We start from the raw sequence: 21,890 nt of genomic DNA, 5'->3' as shown, positions 1-21,890 counted from the left end.
TATTAAAAGAACAAAAACTGCATTGTGTGTAAGGCTTAAAACCAAGAAATAGCCCAGGTAATTACTGAAAACACTAACTGTGCTTCTTTTCCTCTTTTTCAGGGATAGCTGAGGAGTACCAACTTCCTTATTATGACATGGTCCCTTCAGACCCTTCATATGAAGACATGTTGCAGGTAGTGTGTGTGAAAGGCCTGCGGCCCACGTTGTCCAACAGGTGGAACAGTGACGAGGTGAGAGTTTATAGTCTGTTCTCATTCTGATGTCATATTGATAAATACTTGCATTGGTAATTATGCATCATGTATAAAATGCCTGAAAAATGTTTGAGACCTAAATGTTGATGAATGGTTTCTTTTTATTTCCAGTGTTTGAGGGCTATGGTGAAGCTGATGTTAGAGTGCTGGGCCCAAAATCCTCAATCACGCCTCACTGGTCTACGGGTCAAGAAAACATTAGCCAAAATGGTGGAATTGCAGGACATCAAAATCTGAGCCATGTCCGAATGGAGTTTGTTTAACAAGGCCAGTCAGAGACAGGATCAAGCCTCGTCCGGTTGAACACGGGCTACGAGAGATCAAACTTCGATGCCGTCTTTGCTCCTTCCATGCTTGACCTCTGGAGAGCACACGGAGCCAGTTTTTTTTTTGTTGTTGTTGTTGTTGTTTTTGTTTTGCTTTCTGTGAAAGCTGTACGATCACAGGCTTCGAACAGATTCAGACTGCAGCTGGGAATCTTCTAGAAGTCTTGGGATGGACAAACTGACCTTTCTGCCTTACACACCAAGCTATATGTTTCTGTGTCAGCTTTGTATGTATTTGTCTGGGATGAACCTCGATTCCTGCCATATGGAAAAACATTTGTGACTTTTTGCCAAGCGCAATTATACATAGACTTGTAAATAAAATTGTAATGATAGACTGCACAAGCTTAAAAAAAAGAAATGTTCTACTAATAGTGGTCCATAGGGCCAGACACTTCAAACTGTCATGAAAGAGTTCCCCGTGTATGTATGTTGAGTTTAGTTAACACTAATGTAGATAGTGCATAGTGGTCAAAGAGTTCACACTGGCTGCTATTAGACTTGTATCAAGAAATATTCTTCCACTGCAAGACTAAATCCTGTATTTTTCAGTATTTTAAGGGAATATTTAGATTTGTTTTTGTTTTTTTTCTTAAATGGCAATTTGTTTTAGATGTCAGTCTCGTGGAAAACTCTAGGAGGCCATGTATGGACTTCCTGTTAGAATAAAATTAACATTTATAGACCATGTGAACAGAAATACGAAAGAAAACACCAGCCTTACTTTACCTTTATTGGTTTTCCCGTGCCACTGAAACAAGTAGTGAAAAACCATGACATGGGGTTATATGTACTGGAAGTGTAATCCAACAGTCCTTATTTTTAGTGCCAGAATAATATTATGCCTTATCCAAGTTTGCCAACTGTTCACAATGTTTTACAAAGGTACAATTACAGAAAAAATAAATGATAAAGTTCATGGAAAAATTTTGCTTTAAAAATATAAATATGTAAAAAATACGATTGGGATAAAAGGCAAAAACCACATCAATATACAATACAATAAAATATACAGAAAACAGTTGCTGCGTAAGCAATGTGTGCACTCTTTGGCTAGAAGAGAATATTTTGGAAAAGCAGAAAGTTGTTTTTATTTAATTGTTGTTATTTTAATTTGGAACGGCTTGTCTGTTGTTCATTTACATTCGCTAACCTTTTCACTTGCTCGAGGAATTAGAGCTGTGATTCCTGACCCGTCTGTTTACTCCTGTTTTCCATTGAAAATGACACACGTTAACATAATGAACTAGCACCTCTAACATGATGTAGATATTTAAATGTTGCATTGCCCTGCCCTGCCCTGCCCTGCCCTCTGCTAATAAAAGTTATGAGTTGGTATAGAATTATTACACACCTTTTTTAAAGTAACTTCTGGTTGAATGGGTGCCTTATGAGTTTGCCAAGAAAATGCAAATACCCTACATGATGCTTGTCCAATGTATTCGTTTTAAGTAAATATTTACTATATGAATCAGAGTGTTTGTGGGTGATTTGAGCGTGAGCGGCATGCAATAACCATGACTTGACTTTGGTAATCTGTGTTTTAAGGTGCAGCCGAAATATACAGATAAACGGTAAGTATTTTCACAGCATAACTGTAGCAATATAGTAGCCATCATATGTACGATAAGTCTCTAAACACACACAGTCTAAGTCTCAGTTTAGATTTGCTTAGTTTTAAGTCTGACACAATCTGCCCAGGATGCTACTTGTGATTAATCAGTGATCAAGAGGAATGGAAAAGTGCTGTACTGAAAATAATCAAGAAACAGAAGTTTGTTCATTTGTTCGTCCCAATGCAGTTGTGTCTTTTTACTCTTTTAAGCTATGAAGGTGTGCTCATGTGGTGTGTAGGACCAGCAGTCCAGCGAAGGTGTTCTCCTGTGGATTCCCGTGCTCCAGTGTTCCCTGCAGTAGTTCTAGGTGAATCTCTTCACCCCGCTGGAGCTGTAGCAGGCAGGTGCGTGTAGCAGGTCCTGATTGCTTGCTCATGCTCTGATGCACTGACGCTACCACTTCCTTTCCTCTCTTTAACTGCGCTAAAGATGGCCCAGGCCCGAAGTCCAGCGTCAACACGAACAGGTAAACCCCTGCGGTGGGCGCACGGAAGGTGCCCGTTTCAGGTGAGTACATTTGCCCGTGGTTTAGTGACGTGGTTTCAAACACGACAGTACCAGGTGTGTTAACAGCGTCTGTGGTGCTGGCTGCAAACATGAGCGGCTTCTCCAGGAGATTATTGTGCACTAAAACAAGAAACAGAACAGGATACAGAAGCTGTTATAACCTGATGGGAATCTCTTAAATCTCATAATCTTCTTTGACATACCACATGACATGACATGACATAAGGTTGTTATGACTCTCCCCAGGCTGACTTGCTTTAGACCATCATGACTTTGTGGCTCAGTGTACTTCTGATATATCAGTAACATAATGGTGACATCACATGCCTTTGTCTATTTTTCCTGTTTATGAACACTTACAGCATTTGCTACAGAGAGTTATTCATGCATTATGACAATCTTATTAAGATTTTTCTTTAATGAAAACCTATGAGAATGTGATGAATCCACAATGGCAGACTGTTGTGTATTTTCCCTGCCCTTTAAGAAGATAATTCACTTATTTGGCGATATTTTGAATGAAACCTTATAACCTTAGACGCTTCTGGGCACGGTAATAACGGAACTTAAGTTGCTATTATGTGTCATATCAGAAGTACACTAAGCCACCATGATGTTGAGTGCATGTCATTGTGTCATGTATGACTCAGATGTTGCGTCATTTACACATCAGAATGAAAACGCAAGCTTTTCAGTCTCTGGGCACCTGTTTGAGTAAGATTTTATAAATGTGTATAAAGGCTTGGCAGTTCTTATGAGCTTTCGTAACCCTTATGTAGCAACACACACATTCCAATTAAAGCAAATGAAAAATGCTCTTTTGCAAAAGGTTAACAAAGCTAATAATTGTGTTGTTTGTATACATAATGATCAGATTTCAATCTTCTGTTCTATCTTACTAAAACTCAGCATTGCAGTTGAAATGGCTATTCACTAGGGGGACACATTGTACAACATACACTAACAACATGCGTCAGACCATACTTCCATCCATCCATCCAGACTTCCATCCATCCAGTCACGGGGGTCTGCTGGAGCCTATCCCAGCACACATTGGGCGAAAGGCAGGGGTACACCCTGGACAGGTCACCAGTCCATCCCAGGGCCACATATATACAGACAACCACACACACTCACACTCGCTCCTACGGGCAATTTAGAATTACCAATCAACCTAATGTACATGTTTTTGTATTGTGGGAGGAAACCCACGCAGGCACGGGGAGAACATGCAAACTCCCCTGCCTATTCGAACCCAGGACCTTCTTGCTGTGAGGCAACAGTGCTAACCACTAAGCCACCATGCTGCCCTAGACCATTATCTCAGAAATTTTAAATTAAAAGAATAGACTGTGTTTAAGCATCTGTACAGTTGTTGTCTGAGATCATAACCAAAATCAACAGTGATTTACCAAAAAAGGCCTTAAACAGATATCAGTGCTGTTAAGGCATTTCTCTGAAAATCATGCATCACAGCACCGTGACAACAGTGTTAGTCATTTGCATGGGTGTAGTCATTTGCATGGGTGTAGAGTCATAGATTCTGTAGCAGTTTTCACAGAGCTGCTCCGTTGCCTTGTGCTTAATGTAGAAAATGCAGAGTAGCTGTAAAGGGAATAGCTACATGACTTTAGTTTTCATTCAAAACTGGATGAAATTGCCATGAATGTTGGACAGATGATTTTCTCTCAAGTCTCAGATCACACATACACGTGACTCACTGACCACAAGATTTTACATTGAATATTTTAGTCCCTTGGCCTAAATTTGATTTAATAACCTGTGCAGTTTCCATAAAATGCCAGGCTTTATTCTTCAATCATGCTTTGCTATTTCTTAAATTTGTGGTGTTGCACCTTTTTCTGTATAAATTTATTTTCTATAAAATAACGCCTGTGCTTAACTTTTCAATTTAATTCAACTTTTAATAATGGACATGGGCTTAAAGCAGCTTTACAGGAATATAAAAATTCTGAATAAAAATGCTAAAGTTTACATTTTAAATCTCTGATGCAAATGTAGCAAGGGGGAAAAACTCCCTGAGACGATATGAGGAAGAAACCTTGTGAGAAATCAGACTCAAAAGTGAACCCAGACTGACACCAGGCAGTGTGATTATAAATCATTTCCTTCCTGTTTCTTACCTGCTGTTTGGAGCGAGGTGTCCCGCTTGCTATGCTGTGCACTTCTTGTATCTCGTCTCTTCTTTTGCTTCTTTCTTCGTACTTTTTCTTCTTTTTTCTTCATTAACGCAAACAACTGTTCCAAATCTACTGTTGCTTCAGACTCGGTTAGACCGTCAGTATTACTAAAAATGCTGCTGAATATCCCGAGATGATTGTCAAGGCTCTTGCGCATGCTGGTCACCTCAGCTTGAAGTTTTTCCTCTACACCTTTGGTACAGTCGCAGCAGGACAGGCATTGCTGTTCCCTGAGCTTGACGACATCAGCTTGAAGCTGTTCCTCTGCTTTTTCCGGTGCTAAGAAGTCTTTGTATCCTGTAGGGTTCTCTGAGAAATCCTTAGTTTTCTGTTCCGTTTGTCTGCTTTTGAGATCCTCTGCGATCCAGTATGCCAGCTCTGATGCGTCACCTGCGGTGGGATCTTCAGAGTTAAGCATGGAGGCCAGACTTTGGCTGTGTTTGTTAATTTGTTCCTGCAGGTCACTGATCATTGATTTCAGCATTGGGATGGAGTAGGCCTTCTGGACTTGTGGGGACCGTTCAATAAACTCCAGAACCTCCTCACTGAGCAGGATCTCCAGCACACTGGAATGACGTAAGGCATCTTCCAACAGAGAGTGGAAAGCGTTGAACAACTGTTTTATCTCAGCAGATTTCTGACTGTCCTTCTCCTGTAGGCTTTCGATTTTTGTTTGACTGCCTGCAACTTCGGTCTGTAGTTTGGTTAAGGTTTGTTGCAGTGCCCTGCGCTTCTCTTGCTCAGTCGCCAGCAAGTTCTGCACAGTACGCAAGCCCAATTTGATCTCTTCCACTGGTTCGCCCCAGCCACCATTTTCCCAAATGTTTACCTTCTCTTCTGCTGCGCTGTCCAGAGCTACCCTGTTTTCATGCGCAATCACTGATATATTAGCTACTGCCCGTTTCAAATGCGCCACAGATATGCTGAGGCCGGTACAGTCACAGTCTCTACTGCCGAGGCTCAAGTTCTTATAGAATTGTGTGTACAAATAGTCCATGTCTACTTCCAGTTCCTGGACTGTGCTTTGGAGAAGGGTGACATTTTTTGACAGATCATCATTTTGCTTTTCTACTGCCTGCTTTGCTGCATCCACTTCAAGGAAAGCCTCGATGTATCTGTCCTCATTCTTGCGGTGATTCTGGGTTACACGTTCTTCTAAGCTCTTCCAGCCCTTTTGCAACTGTTCTATCGTCTGAGTTACTTGGACTTTGCCTTCGTTTAAGATGCTGAGCTGCACAGTATTATTGACCACTTTATTGTCCAGACGGGTAATGGATTCCCAGACTGCTGTGGCCTCCTGAGGCTGTCTGCCAGGACTTGCCATTTGGCTTGCAAAGCCCAAAACCCTCTGGAGCTCCTCCTCCAGCTGCTCTTGTTTCTCTCTCATCTCTGATAGTGAGGAATTCAGAGAATGAAGACCCATCTATGATACAACAAACAATCCTGTTAGAGAGTAACATATTCAAAGAAACAGGCGATAAATGATGATTATAATGTTTCTCTACTGGTGTTGAGAAAGTTAAAGAATGTCCTTGTGAATAGTCTTGAAAGCTTAGATACTAAAAATCCCATGTGATAATTTATAGATATTGTACAGAGTACACAGAAACTAATTCTACACTGTGAAGTATTCCTGGAAGTCTAAGATGTACACTTATTGTCTACTTTATTAGGAACATTCATGCAGCAGTGCAATGCAAAAAAAAAAAATCATGCAGATACAGGTCAAAAGCTTCAGGTATTGTTCACACCAGAATGGCATAAAAATGTGATCTCGGTGACACTCATGATTGTCAGTGCCAAATGAGTTGGTGTGAGTTTTACAGAAACTGCTGACTTTATGGGTTTTCACACACAACAGTTTCTAGAGTTTACACACAATGGTGTGAAAAACAACAAACACTGAGTGAGAGACACTTCTGGTGGAAATTTCTGGTTGGTGAGAGAGTTCAGAAAAAGGTGATGAGCAGAAAAGCACCTCAGCATACCCTTACCATCTAACCTTCACAAGGATGAGCTACAACTGTACATCAGGTGTCACTCCTTTCAGCCAAGAATAGGAATCTGAAGCTATGTACAGGATCACAGAAACTGAACAGTTGAGGATTAGAAAAACTGGTCCAGTGTTCAGTCCAGTTTGGGTGATTCTGTGCACATTAGAGCCTCATGTTCATGGCTGACATGAGTGGAACCTGATATGGTTTGCTGCTGTTGTAGATCATCCACGTTTGACATGTTGTGCATTTTGAGATGCTGTTCTGCTCACCTCGACTTTAAAATGGTTCTTATTTGACTTAAGTTTCTAAAATGCTAACCAGCTGGTACCATCAGTGGCATGATCAAGGACCTTTTCTTTATTCTGATGTGAACATTTTCCCATATTAGAATTTTATACTTTTCAAAACTTATTATGCCTAAAGAACTATAAACATATGCATTACAATAATCATTAAACTGTATTCCTCCACTTCATCCTGACCTGTAGCATCTTCTGGTTGCGTTTGACCTGGACATCCATTCCAGTCTTCAGATTGGTAATGTTGTAGTGCAGCATGGCCTGCTGTGCATGTAGCTTCTCTTCAATCTCATCACGCTGAAGGACGAGTTGCATATTAAATTCTTCCACCTGCTGCAATGTCTCCGTCGACATCTCATGCTGCTTCGACACCTCACCTAATCCACCTTCTGCTGCTTTGGACTCTTTCTGTAACATTTGTTCAATTTGCAGCTCCATCATGTCCTTCTGTAAACCCTGCACCTCTTCAGACAGACGTGCTAGTGTCATGTTGAAGCTGTCAAATATTGGCTGTAGATGAGACATCATGACGTCCTTTAAATAATGGATAGGTACAAGCCCGGGATTTGTGTCGTGCCTCTCTGGTGGAGGACCTCTATGTCCGTTATCCACACTGTAGGGCACTGCAAGGAGAAACAATGTCCTAAGAATTCACTCGGCAACCTCAATAGCATCACTAGTTGGCTGTTTTTGACTGGCAGCTCCTTGTTGTGACCCTAAATAAAACATCTGCTTGCAATCAAGTTTGAGATCAGATATGGGATGCAAAACCACTGCTTTATGAAAACATGTACTGGCATTTAACCATCATGAAAATTCATTATGTAGCAAAGAGAAATTCACCAAAGGTTCATATGATTTGTTTTTCTTACAGTTAAATGCCAGCAAATAAATCTGATCTGTTACTCAACTGCCAAAACACTGATTATATCTTCATGGCATTTCATGCAGGAATAATTTATAACTCACTGAGTCCTCCAGAGGTCATCCCCACAACCTCAGACCGATGAGGTGAGACGAGAAGCTAAATTTTATGGGCATGAGTGTTTATCTATTCAGTCATGCAAAAAAACATTGATCTGCCTTCAGGGGAGTGGGGCTTGCTGGTCCTGTAGTGGATGCCATATTTTTTCAGTCCTGTCATTCTCATATCTGGACAAAATCTTTCTCCCAGTCAGCGGCGTTTCATTTCACATTAAAGTGCCATGCATCTGACACTGCAGTATTCGTCACCCAGAGGGTATTTTCTAAGAGGAAATCCCCTGCTCCTCATCAGAGACATTTCCCATAGCTTTCATAGGTTAACACACAGAAGAGTGTGTTTACAAAATGATCTGATAATAAATAGTCAAATAAATCCAGCTTTTGTAATGTTTTGAGTGCTTAAAGTGAGGTAGTGTTTAAAAGCATCTAACACTTAGTCTGCGGTTAATATAACTATAGCCACAGATTAATAAAAGTCAAGTTGGAGTTCTCATGGTAGTTACCATGGCCTACATGCAAGTTATATGTAATCAATAACCTTGCTAATTCTCTTTCTTTCTTTCTTTCTTTCTTTCTTTCTTTCTTTCTTTCTTTCTTTCTTTCTTTCTTTCTTTCTTTCTTTCTTTCTTTCTTTCTTTCTTTCTGTCTGTCTGTCTGTCTGTCTGTCTGTCTGTCTGTCTGTCTGTCTGTCTGTCTGTCTGTCTGTCTTTTTCTGTCTTTCTTTCTGTCAATTAGAATGTGAACCATTAACAAAACAAGGAGACTTTAAATAAAAAGGTCTAAAAGGTTCTATGACTCAAATAACATTTATCATTATTTTTAGCTAGTGCAAATAAATCCCTTCTGTAAACCAATAAAAGGAAAGCTCCAGATAATTACAACATAATTAGATTTTTATAAATTTGGCATATGACAAACCCAGCTATTTTTGTTTCCAAGGGACTTCACTGGATTCCTTGTAATCATTTGACAGGTAGATAGTCCAATCTCAGATATATTCTGCTGTTCCAGTCAGATAAAAGTACCTGATGGGGGTGTGTGGTATTCTTCTTTTTTTAACATTCCTTTTTTTCCATCCACTCTTTCTCTTTTTCTATTCATTTTGTACTACTACTCTCCCATTCTCTGCTAACCAGACCTGGTTGTGAAAAATACATAACTATGGCTAAATGCATTTCTTCTCCTTCTCCTTCTCCTTCTCCTTCTTCTTCTCCTTCTTCTTCTTCTCCTTCTCCTGTTCTTCTTCCTCTTCTTCTTCTTACTGCATTTGTCCCATTACATCATGACCTCAGGCTGCTCTGGAAATGCTCTCACAGCGTCTCATATATTTAATGACAGAACATGTTCTATACATGTCCTATATCACCATATATAACATGTCCTATGTCACAGCCTGCATATCAATTAAAAACCATTACATCATACTCTATGTACAATATATTCAGGGACTTTTTTTCCCAGAGAAAGAGCGGATATCCTGGAGAGGAAACTGCAGAAGCTGTGAGAGGGAGACGGTGAGCAGGAGGAGGCACTACACAAGGCAGCAAAACCTATACTGACTGCTGCAGGAACCCTGTGCTCTGTGTCTGTAAGGATATGCAGGAGACAGGCTGTAGACCAGACACTCTCTGATCGCGTGAATACAACAGGACAATGCTCACAACGATTAGTCTTTAGTGATCTATGTATGTAAATCATTTGCATTGTTGCTTAAGAGCTAGTTAAGGTTGCCTCCTGGACAGTTCATTCGTATCGATCACTTAAGACGATGTATTTTTCTATGTAATCATCTTTCAAAAAGCCAATGCATTTTGGCTACCTCCAATTTTGATTGTTCTGTTCGATGTTCTATTGATCACCAGGCAGAAACGGAAATCATGCCGGCTAACAGTACTGTTCATTTTCATCCTCTCCAGCTATTATCAGACAAAAAACTTTAGCTAGCCTATGTTCACTTTGGAAGACCCAGTTTTAATGTAATCTCAATGAATATAACCAAAATCAAGTGTTCACCCTTGCCTGAATGTCCACCATGTATTCAGTTGTATTATGAAAGTAAAATGCTTTGATTTATGCTTGCTGTCTTTAAGATCAGTGTGTTTAATGAAACTACAAGCTCGCTAAAATATTTATTCTAGCTTATAGCTTATGTTCAGGCTTATGTTCCAGAACAAGCATTACTTTGAACACGTCATGAAACCAGACTGTGATCCCAAACACATTAACAAAAGTGCCACGTCGCAGCCATTCCTATAAAGATAAACGATCTAAAGCAACGAAGTAAGGAACAGCTGGCAAACATTCCACCTGATTGAGTTGAGGGACTATAGATAGTACTCAGAGTTATTTTCCCTGGAGTTCTAATAAGCTACTGAACGTGTGAAAGGTGTGCTTATCTTTGCCCATATGGCAACAGAATACTGACTGAATGGTGGAATTGGCTATGTAGTTGTGGTTAATATTATTAGACTAACCTAAATTCAAAACTTGGTAAAAAACCAGATAATACTTTGTCTTGATGTATACTATTTGACCACATACCGTATTGTGGTTCTTCCTCAAACTGTTGTTACAACCACAACTAAGGGGGCCCCAAACCTTTTTGATCATAACGTTAAGCGAGATCCATTAAATAGCAAATGGGTTGGTGTGGGAGAACTCTGAAATCCTGCACAGAGCCTTAACCTCAACCCCACTGAACACTTTGGGATGAACTGGAACACTGACTGCTCACCAGAGCGTCTCAGTTGACATTAGTGCCTGACCTCACTAATGTGCCTGAAGGAGCCTAAAACCCTTACAAACCACATTCCAAAATATAGTGGAAATCCTTCAGAGAAGAGTGGAGGCTGTTGGAGAATCAATTTGGGATCAGCTCCATGTTAATGCCTATGGATTTGATACATATAGGTATGATGGTCAGGTGTTTAAATACTTGTGGCTGTCCAGTCATGGAACTGAAAGAGGGGGTGTGTTTTTTTTCTCATCGGTGAGCTGCCAGGTTAATTAGCATGCAGAGCAAGTAACAATTTGTATTTCCTTTCAGAAACCCTTGAGAACTTCTTTGTGTGTTTACTTGAAATAATTCCTTATAGTTTTTAATCTATCTCTTACCACCTTTCTCATAGTAAGGCTCATAGTTAGTGTGTGAGCTTGGAGGGGCGTCCTGTCTGAGGTGTTCATCCGTTTGGTTCTCCTCGGACTTCAGGGACTCGTTTAGCGAGCGTTTGGTCTCTTGATGGTTGCTCTTCTCCTTGTTTGTGTTGTGGGTTATCCTCTGGTTTCCTGAGGAGAATACAAGCAGTTTGCTAGCTGAATAGAATATCTGGAAAGATGCACATATTTTCAGTTTCACCAGAACTCTGATGCAGAAGCTTTTTTCCCTATTTTCCTTGGGAAACATGCATTTCAGAATTAAAAGTTAGTCATGTCTGGAAAATGACATCAGTCTTGTTTGGATAAATACTGTTACACTTTTGGCATGTCCTGTCTTGGAGATGGTGGGCAGTATTCGGGTGCATTCCATGATGGTATAGTAAGCCTTTTGTTTGCATGACTTATGTTGTGTGGTAAACCTGCCAAAATCCCAGGGCTATTTTAGGTCTGTGATAATTTCAGTAGCCTGAAACATACTATTATTTCACTTAATGTGCGCTTTAATGGAGACACTTCTGTTTTGGGTTCTCCAAAGGAGCAACAGCAGGCCAGTCACACACCCTACTCAGTGGCCTTGCTATAAATGCAGGCAGAACTTGTTGTTTACACACCCTTTCCCTTCTCCCATGTGGGTGATGACCTTCCCACAGTCAGCTACTGATCTGACTCATGCTGCATTGTTTCCTTAGTTTGTTTTGCAATAGCTGGCACAGCCAACGGAGTAAGTAGGGCTCTCTGTCAGCATGCTTGCTTGAAGCAGGTAAGCATGCAGTAAATGCAGGTTAAATCATGGACAAATACCTGTATCGTTGAGCTGTGGACCTCCTGGATAAAGCCTGTTGTCAGCGCTGGAGAATTCTGACTCTGAGACATGGCCGTTTTCCACTGGAGGACAGAAAAGAGGCAAAAGGTGAATTGGTTTCCTGCCTAGGTTTTTTTTTTTTTTTTTTGTTTTGTAAACATGACCCTTTTCCCATGGATCGGCTAAGGGCTATTTTTAAAGCCAAAAAAATCTGGTCTAAATTATCTGGTGATAGATGGACTCCATGTTGAATTTTGGAAGCGTTCACACAAGAACACAAGGCTGCCTTGAAGTAAATCCTGCATGTCATGACTTTATCAGTGCTAAAGCAGAAACGTTGTCAAAAATCTGTCAGGTTTGGAAGTTTTCTTGAACAACATGCTGTTATTTATTTATTTTTTATCTAGCACAATAATCAAATTCAAATGTAAACTTCTCATATGACCATGTAGTACCAATATCCTCGCATCTATCTCCACCGTAACCAGGGCAACATCTCCACAAGAGCGCCGTGTAAATCTTCTGCCTCTCTTTGTACACTGGCCGAGTAGACAGCTTGTACCTACGTAGCAAAAACACACATTTATATTATTGTTGTCATTTGTACAAGCAGCTTTTATGATTAACACCACAAAAAGGTTTTGATCTCACTTACATGACCAGATAGCAGTCCGGTGTCCCATTAGGACAGGGACTCTGGGACTTGATAACATATTTCTCACTGCCGCAGGACACTGCTGAAGTGATTACACGCTTTTGCACAAATGCGCACCAGTTTCTGCAAGAAAACAGCAGTAGAATTATTTCAATTAAGAAAGAAAGTGCTTAGATGTCAAGTTTGTGTGGTGCAGAGATATTTGATGCCTGGAATAAGATAAAGAATAAACTAAGCTTGTGGAGTTGACCCATGTAAAGGAGTGACATGAGAGAACCTCCAGGGTGTAACGACCAGGCGAGCAGCAGCTTTCTGAATGCTCTGGAGTGGAGATGTCACATGGAGGAATAGCAGGAAGTTCAGATGCAATATTGGAAATTGGAGCTTGTGTCAGAATTGGGGATTCTGCAGGATCTGAAGTTAATATTATGTATAATATATGATGTGAGGAAGAAATCTGGAGGAGTTGTGTGTGCTGGATGAGCTTTAAGGATGGATATCACAGGAGGTTGTATTCTTGATTGATGGCCTGGAAAAACTTGATATATGTTACTATGGATCTTGGGCAAAATAAGTTGTTTTTCTGCCTGTAACATAGTTTGACAACTCAACATCTAGAAATTTCACCAAAATGATGCATCAACGTTTTATTTGTTTTTTAATCTTGCCTAGGTTTTCCCCAACAAAGATCATTTTAGGTGAAGAGGCAGTCAGTTTGCCCAAAGATGTCCAAATCCTCGCTATATAGACTTAAGTATATAAATATATAGACTATATAGTATTAAGTGTTTGTCTATAGAAAATAGACATAATCAGTTAACTTACTAGTCAGTCACCAGCTGTGAAAATGTCCTTCAAGAAGAATTCGCATCAGTTTTAAAAGATGTATCTCATTTTATACAACTGAGCAGTTGAGCGTTAAGAGTCATGCTCAAGAGTCCAGCATTGGCAGCTTAGTAGACCAAGTAGTCCAACAAATGACTCTAACTAGCTGTGACAAGTGCAATTATGATAACTATGTACCAGTAGTACATGCTTACAGATTTCCAGGAAGCCTTTCATACTACTTGCCCAATATCCAAAAACTTCATTGAGAAATTAGAATGCTGCTGCAGAGGGGTTGTTGCACCACATAATGAAGGTCATTAGGGAGTTATCTGGAGCTGACACAAAGTATTATGCTCGAGACAAGAGCATTCATCATGCATTCTGGCTGCGGTTAATTTATGTTAGTTGAGATGGAAGTTACAGCCTTTTGAAAAGCTGAGTGGAGGCTCTGCATCATATCACAGATGTGTGAGAGCCTAAGTGCTGTGCTGTCTGTACAAGCCTCTTTTATTGATGTATATCCAGTGGGAGTAATTGGAGATGAGATTTAGGTAACAATCTGGTATTTTTACTTGTTCACTCCTCTCTGAGCCCATGAGTAAGCTGATATACATTCTGTCATCATCAGCCAAATTCACTGTTCCACTGTGGGCTATTGTTTTAAGTGGGACTGTTAAGTTCCTGCTCAGATGTTCACTCATTTTTGTATGTGTGGGAGTGTGAGACTTTCAGTCTAATCTTTGTGTGATTTGTGTAACAGCCATGTGTAACACTTTGTGCATAAATTGAAATGACTCACTCGTGTGTGTGTGTGTGTGTTTTGTACTGATCTGATTGTTTCTAATTAATGCTACTCATCTGAATTCAAGCGGAATTTTAACCCTTTGTGCACATGTTAGAATTTCATGTTACACACATAATTGCATACTTATTGCTTTCCTTTTTTATTTTGTTTGTTCATGTCCCAAGTAAGATTGTTCCTGATTGATCATTAATCACATAAACCCAAAGTATTTCTTTTTTCATTAAAACCTAATGACTCTTTCTGACTTCATGTCACATTTCATATAAATCGATAAACACTTCATATTTCACCTCCTCCTCCTTCTAGCCCCAACCCTGGATTAACCAATTTTCACAAAATTCAGCTTTTCCCACACAAATGCCCTGAATCTCATTAGGATTGCTAAAATCCTTCTGTGATATGTAATGATTTCCAGCAGCTCTAATCTCTGTAACACAATACACCTGGACTTCAAGTCATTGTGTAATTGTTGATGCTTAAACCTTGAGAGACATTTAATAATAATGTGTACCTCCTTTACCCAACAACCTATCGGTTTATCCAGCTGACTCCAGTAAAGGAGACATGAGGGAGATTCATATGGAGACATATGTTCCTGGTCAAATCAGGAGCTGCTTCTATAAGTAGCAGTGTATCCAGTAGGAAACACTAGGAGAGTTTATCTTGGCAACATGTTCTTGTTAAAAACTCTATGGAAAAAATGCTTCCCCCCCCATCCACCTACTTCTTCCTATACTTCTGATAACCTAGTGTTCCACACGCCAGAAAAATATACAGAAGTTTGTATGGGTTTTATTTGAATCTGATCTATATGTTTTGGCTTGACCCCTGAGAACACTACTCTATGTCCATGTGAGTCACTTCCTGCTGCTTGCTGTTGACCTCATGGATATACTTCTTCATAGGCATTGTGTTTCTGTCAGATTATTCTTTTCCGGATGCGTTGCTTCCTCACAGGAAGGGAGAGGATTTCAGTGTCTATCTTTTAGACTAACCTACAGGCCTACAACCCTCATTTACTCACTTAAAAGGAACCCGACATCTATTCTGTCGTAACAGACATTGTGCATTCATAGGAGATTATCACAAACCATAACATGCACAGATATCCATTCCTACGCCTCTTAGTTATGACATAAGAAGAAACTCATTTCACAATATTCTAGTGTTAGAGCTTTTGTGTTACAATCTTGCCTTTGTTTTGCTCTCTGGCTAGAATAGATATCTACATCTTGGAGTGATATAATCAGGTTGTTTTATTTTGTTAAATCTCGAAATTGCAGGACATGATGAGCTAATGTTGGTTTAACTACAAGATCAGCTAGACCTAGATGACCAACTGTGATACGTCCGGGCCTTGGCTAAGAAAATAAACACCAAAAGCCTCACACTTTCAGCTTCAGTGTTGGGGAAACATACAGGGATGTAACTTTAAATGAAAGCAGATTAACTAAAGCCAGTGCAAGAAAATAAAGAGGGGATTGGGAACATAGTAACAGGGCACAAAAAGAGAAGGTGGATCAAAATGCCCAGTTTATAAAGTTCAATTGGGGGCAAATGAAAGGCAGAAGGGAAGTTTGACCAGTATTAGTATTTAATTTACCCAGACCTCACCCATTTAATTCGCTAAATGGTTTCATCTCATTGGTGTTTACAATATGCTGACTTTTTCCCAGGAGTTGGAGGTCTTTTAATTCACTTTTCCGGTCCACTGGTAATGAAGAATGTTGAAGGTATTCAACACAAGAAGTTACTTTTACATCCTCAGTCCCCCACTGAAATCCTCCAATTCTTCAATGCAGTTTTTCTGTAATTATACTGTGTAATTCTCTGTGTCATTGTCCCCATCCTTCACTGCCTCATTCAGAGATGCCCATGCGTGCAAATACTCAGCATCATTCTTAAAAGTCCCTTTCTCTTTGTCCCTGAAGGCCTGGACCTCCCCTGATCACATCTGCTCTTTAATAGGCCCTTCCTCAACAACACTTAACTTTTATGATAAACATTCAGTTTTCTGAAGGCAAATTTTGTTCCAAATTTCACTGGAAAGCCTTTAAAGTCTGAGACTATGCTTAGTTTGAAAATGATATATTGAAAACCACACTGTACTTTATTCAATATTAGTGCCAAAAATGCCTTCCTTTCAAAAACAGAGCCTTTTGCAATCACCTGCATCTTCTGCCACGGGGCCTCAACACTTAAAGAGCTGTCTAGTTGTTAATCTTTGAGCTGGCATAGTCACTGACAGACATTATACACCAGGGAATATCTTATTTGTTTTTTTGCTCTCCATCACAGACCATGAACCACATGCCCTTACCTTTAAGCCTGCATTTTATTACAAGGATACGTAAAGGATCCTTTGGATAAGTTGCTTTTCTTCTCATGAACTCTAATGGTGTTGGAAAAAGCCCTTTAGGAGCATACTGTGAGAAAACCTACCTTGTTACAGAGCAATCTGTGATATGATGGGATGTGAAAATAGTGATGGTTTGCTGGAATCCAGCTTTAGTGTTAAAACCAGCAGCAGCATGGTTCAAACCTTAAAGGAAACCTGCTTGTCCTATTGCGGTAGTTAGGATGGATTGCTTGATTAGCTCTAGTTAAGAGGAAACACATGCACTTCTGACACTCTTGAGATGTAGATTTTCTTTCATGTTATAAAAGCAAAACTGTCCCAGGCACAATTTTTTGAAAACAGCCGCATTTGTGAATCTTCAGCCAAGGCTTTGTGGGGGGTGATTGTAGATACTAACTGGAACTCCTAGCTTTTGTTTAACAAACTTTAAGCTCATGTTTAGTTTCTCTGCTTTGCTTTGCAGCAATTACAAGAGAGATCAAGAAGATTACTGTGTGCCTGTGGGCCAAGGCAGTAAGAGAGTGTCAGACTGACTGAAGTGTTCTCAGAAGACACCCATGATTTGCTTGTTTGTCCCTTGTTCTGTTTGTTTTTACAGCTCTTCCTTCATGACTAGCAGCTCTAGCACTTGCTGGGTGGTTCTCCAACCAAAAACAATGAGCTGTAGCAGTATTTCCACCTTTTAGGACCTACATCATAACGGATCACTCAGATAGATGCTTGTTTTCGTTTTTCCTAATCTGCCCACCCTGAATCCTGTGCAGATGAAACACATTGCCGCTTTTGTTAGCAAGCATGCTTTGTAGCTTTGGGAATGAATTCTTGATATATGAATGGTAGATACTTGCAAAAATGTGCATCATTATACACTTACCCCATGCGTATTGGATGGTTACTGCTATCTGCTGAACCACCTTCTGCATCAACAGATACATCCCCAGATGTAGACTCATGACTTGGATTAACGTGTCCATGCTCATGTGGGTGATGGATCGTTTCAGAGACATCAGGACTTGCTCCAGCACGGTCATGACCAGTTCCAAAATATTCATTTGGATCTCCATGATCCCAACCACTTTGGTGTTGGTGTGGGATGTGCTTTAATTGTTTATCCTCTCCATCTTTCAGCTCTTGCTCTCTGGGCCAAACAGCACACCGCGCTCCCAGCAACAGGCCCTGCAGGAACAGAAACACTTTCAGGACTATCATGTCTACTCTCCACTAAACACACAAACACACAAGAAGTCTTCCCAGCATCTGACGCCTCACTCAAAGCAATAGTTGCTTTAAAGCTGTTGCTCTTTGGACACACCTCCCCATTACAAAATCTCTCTTTTTATTTTTTTTTTTGTAACCCCCCGCCTCCTATCAAGCCCCATGTGTACTCCTCCACATCCCCCTTCCTCTCCTCTCCTCTCCTCTCCTCCTACTTCTTCTAATGGTTTCAAAGTCCTGCAACAATCCACGGAAATGAACCTCCCATCAACCCACCTCCCCGGGAAAGGTCAGAGAACTTGAAACAATGCAGCTGAACTGGTCTCATTCCTGCAGCCCCCCACCCCCCCATAATCCACACATACATGGTGGTCTGCTTGGCCAATGAGGAAACAGGCCATTTCTCTTGGCAGTTCACCGGCATTTCTGTCCTCGTCACTTCTCCTCTGCTCCAACCAGGCTAAGTTCAGGAAAAGGATGTTGAGAGACAAGTGCAGGATGGACATTTTAGAAATGTTCAGCTATGTCCTACAGCCAGGTATAGAGGCTTTGGCATGTCATGTAAATGCAGTCTGTTTGTCTTCTAACCTTTCACCGCACACTAACACACAATAAATCTTATTTTGCAGTACAGAGTAAAGTGATAGTGGTTGCTTACTTTCATGATGAGTCAGAGTTTTGGAAGAAACTGTACAGGTCTTTTATTTCTTATGCACTAGTTGACACAGAAACACATTTTCAGGTTTTTTTTCTCCACAGACCCTGACCGTATCAGCATCACCCTGTGACTATGTACTTTGGCCTGCTTTACTTTTTCTGAAAAGATAAACACACCAGAGTAAGGAACATATTATTTTTGAGTGATTTCCATAAAATCGGTAACATCTTAACCAGATTTAAACATGGAAAATGAAAGAAAAAAATAGCCTTAAAGGAACTCTTTACATATTTAATTACTTGCTGTAACCTCTTTTTATTCTGATCAGGGTCACTGTGGATCTGTAGCCTGGGTGCAAGGTCGTGATATGATCTTGATGAACCAGAGTTAAAATCCAGGATTCATTGATTTCTGATAATGGCTTTACATTTCATTTGCATTTGCTTTTATTCTGATCTGTCTACAGCTGAGCTGTTGAGGGTTAAGGCTCCTGCTAATTGGCAGTACATGGATTCAGACTCACACACTTTGATTCCAGGGCACAACCACTGTGCCACTAATGGATGCGTATTATGCTGTTTAGTTGGCATGATGGTTCAGTGGGTACCATTGCCTTGTCACAGCTCCAGGGTGCTCAGTTAAATTGGTTCTTGTCTGTGTGCAGGTTTATACGATCTCTCTGTGCCACTCTCTTCTGGGTTGTTGGGTTTCCTCCCAACTCCCAAAAACATGCTTGTAGGTGGACTGGCTGTGTTAAATTGTCTGTGGGTGTGCCTGCAATGGACTGGTGTCCAGACCTGTGTCCAGTGTTGCTGGGTTAGGCTCCAGGTCCACCATGACCCTGACCAGGGTAATGCAATTCCTGAAGAAAGAAAGAAGGAAAGATAGAAACATGGATGGATGGATGGATAAAAGAATATGCCAAAATCAGATTAGTGTGCATGTAAAAACCATTCACTCTAAACAAAATACATTCACCTTAGATCAGTGATATTCAAACTCTTCACCCAACACAGTGATTGACCCTGAGTGCAAGTTTGATAACCACTGCCTTAGAATGAGGTCTACACCAGAGGTGCACAAATACAGTCATGAAGAGTCAAAGTCCTGCACAGTTTAATCACTTTTGTCATCAAAAGCACCCGATTCAACTCATCCATAAATTACTGAGTATAGTATGCATGTTTGAGCTTGGAAAAACACCAAATCATCCTTCAGGACAGGCATAACACACCCCTGGTCTACACGGTGGACAGCAGGTGGCAGCACTTTCATACACAGGGAGTACAGGTCTGTTTTCAGTTTTGTACAGTGGGAGTAAAGTGACGTCAGTCTGAGAACCAGAGCAGTCACCAAAGGAAAGATCTAAAAACAGAACGACTTTGTTTACTGTTCTAAAAAGTTACCGTAATAAGAGGCACACTTTCTTGTGTCACATATAGTCCTTAGTTTTCGACATGCTTAATGTATTGAATATAAAAAGTGATTTTATGCAGTCTGTTACTCGGGCCTTGTGAGACATCACAAGAGTTCAGAGTCACACGGTAGTAACAAACCAGATGATATAGTGCACAAAGGGTGACTGAGGTTACCATGTGCCATATTTTCATTAGTGCATGGTTCATTAGAGACCTGATGTATTAGGAAAGTTTAGCAGTAAACCACAGCCACACTGGGGTGTCATTAATAACACATGCTGGGTGATCATTAAAAGCCAAGCAGCCTTATTTTGTAAGCATTTTACATTTTGCTATAATTAAGGTATTTAAAGCTTTTGTCTGCAGGGGCACATGCACATTATAGCTAGTTCTTTTGCTTTTGTTCGGGAGATGAAGACACTGCTGTACATACAGTATCATCCAGTAATCCTGCAGTATTACACACCTGGAAACAATATTTGGAAATGAAGAAGTCGTCTTTTTAATACCCCACATGCGCTAGTGTTTTGTTTTATTTTACTAAGCTGAGGGGCAGAGAAATGTCCCAGGCTGCCTTCCAACATTTAGGATTCTTTGTTACAAGCTTCCTTTGTTCCTGTTGTAAGGGCTCTGGCTCAGCAGGTCATTTCTGGTACATCACACACACTTGATGGGAAGTGGAAAAGGGTATATAATAAGTAATTATGTTAAAAAATCCTCTCAATTCACTTCAGCATTTTCAAGACAAAACCTTGAAAGGAACCAGACATGGTCATCTTTTGGAAATGACCAATAGTGAGATTATAATTTATTACAGTGAAGAAGAGGAAAGACAGACAGAAGTACGTGGCGACACTGGTGTGGTGTGGTGGCCTGATATCTGACAACAATGAGAAGCCTGTCTGGAGATCTGGTGCCAGGAGAGCAAGCTCCTCCTGAACCTCCAGCAAGACAAATGACTAGTGGACTTCAGCACAATGCAGGAGAGGAGATATCAGCTTCTTAAGATCAACACAACCCTAGTGGAGAGAGTGGACAGTGTCAGATACCTGGCTGTTCATATCATACAGGACCTGTCGTGGTTCTGTCACATCAACACCATGGTGAGGAGACTTTAAACTGCCCTCTAAGGTGATAAGGATTGTTCACCACTGCATAACTGAGGACATCCTGATAGGAAGCATCACAACCTGGACTGGGAATAGAACCAAGCTGAACCATGCCGTCCACACAGGGTTTCCTGCTCTGTATTTGATATGCAGCAATTTGTAGTGGACCAAGATCAGAAAGACAGTGAAAGATTTTAGCCGTCTGAACAAGAGACTGCAGTCAGGGAAGCGCTTCCACTCCTCGAAGCCCAACACCAAGACAATGAGCTGGAGCTTCATTTAAGCTTTCAACACTTAGAACCTGGACTTCTTCTGGACTCACCTACTCAACAGACACTACCGCTACTGGATATTGCACAATTACTGCCCACACTTGCACTTTACATCCATACTCCTCCTGTTCTACCTCAAATAAATACATTGTTTATAGATTTATTGTTCATAAACACAAGGTAATAAGGAAAAAAGAAGCAAAAAGGTAATAATATAATGCTTGCTGTAGACTCAAACTTTAACCCAAGAATATCAGTTCAGCTAGCTATTGATGCCACACAGAGAGAGAGAGAGAGAGAGAGATTAACAGTCCAGTGACTACAGAATGAAAGAAATTTAGAAGACATACCACATACCAGTCACGTAACCAGCTCTTATTATAATTAGTGAAGGCTTCTGTATACACATGAGTGACAAAGTCTTGT

The 21,890-nt window shown here is 40.5% G+C and overlaps 2 protein-coding genes across 3 annotated transcripts in view; one reads left to right on the top strand and one right to left on the bottom strand.

The window, feature by feature from the left end:
- The window catches only part of bmpr1aa (bone morphogenetic protein receptor, type IAa), a 35,311-nt gene extending 33,257 nt beyond the window's left edge, over positions 1-2,054 (top strand). The window contains exons 12-13 of the mRNA XM_058386836.1: positions 103-233; positions 369-2,054. Of these exons, the coding sequence (XP_058242819.1) occupies positions 103-233; positions 369-494 (257 nt within the window). The 3' untranslated portion in view covers positions 495-2,054. The remainder of the gene's footprint in view (positions 1-102; positions 234-368) is intronic.
- On the bottom strand, positions 1,300-18,087 carry mmrn2a (multimerin 2a). 2 transcript variants are annotated; one of them, XM_058386835.1, is made up of 8 exons: positions 17,667-18,087; positions 12,801-12,923; positions 12,601-12,707; positions 12,145-12,228; positions 11,305-11,472; positions 7,387-7,826; positions 4,851-6,330; positions 1,300-2,826 (listed from the first exon to the last, which is right to left on the bottom strand). In XM_058386835.1, the coding sequence occupies exons 1-8, from the start codon at positions 17,999-18,001 to the stop codon at positions 2,423-2,425; spliced, it is 3,141 nt and encodes a 1,046-aa protein (XP_058242818.1). In that variant the 5' UTR covers positions 18,002-18,087; the 3' UTR covers positions 1,300-2,422. The 2 variants fall into 2 exon arrangements, with proteins under 2 accessions (XP_058242818.1, XP_058242816.1); XM_058386833.1 differs by having other exon boundaries at positions 11,302-11,472; positions 17,667-18,085.
- Between the last annotated feature and the right edge of the window lie 3,803 nt (positions 18,088-21,890).

This window comes from Hemibagrus wyckioides, linkage group LG03, assembly GCF_019097595.1.
Source record: "Hemibagrus wyckioides isolate EC202008001 linkage group LG03, SWU_Hwy_1.0, whole genome shotgun sequence".
Classification (NCBI taxonomy): Eukaryota; Metazoa; Chordata; class Actinopteri; order Siluriformes; family Bagridae; genus Hemibagrus; species Hemibagrus wyckioides.
Note: the sequence above shows the minus strand (reverse complement) of the source record. Positions and strands in the feature narration are given on the sequence as shown.

Coding starts and splice junctions, on each gene's coding strand:
- mmrn2a (XM_058386833.1), bottom strand. CDS start 18,001: ATGATAGTCCTGAAAGTGTTTCTGTTCCTGCAGGGCCTGTTGCTGGGA. Junction 12,924..17,666: donor AACCATCCAATACGCATGGG/GTAAGTGTATAA, acceptor GTTTTCTTGCAG/AAACTGGTGCGCATTTGTGC. Junction 11,473..12,144: donor TCCACAGCTCAACGATACAG/GTATTTGTCCAT, acceptor TATTCTCCTCAG/GAAACCAGAGGATAACCCAC.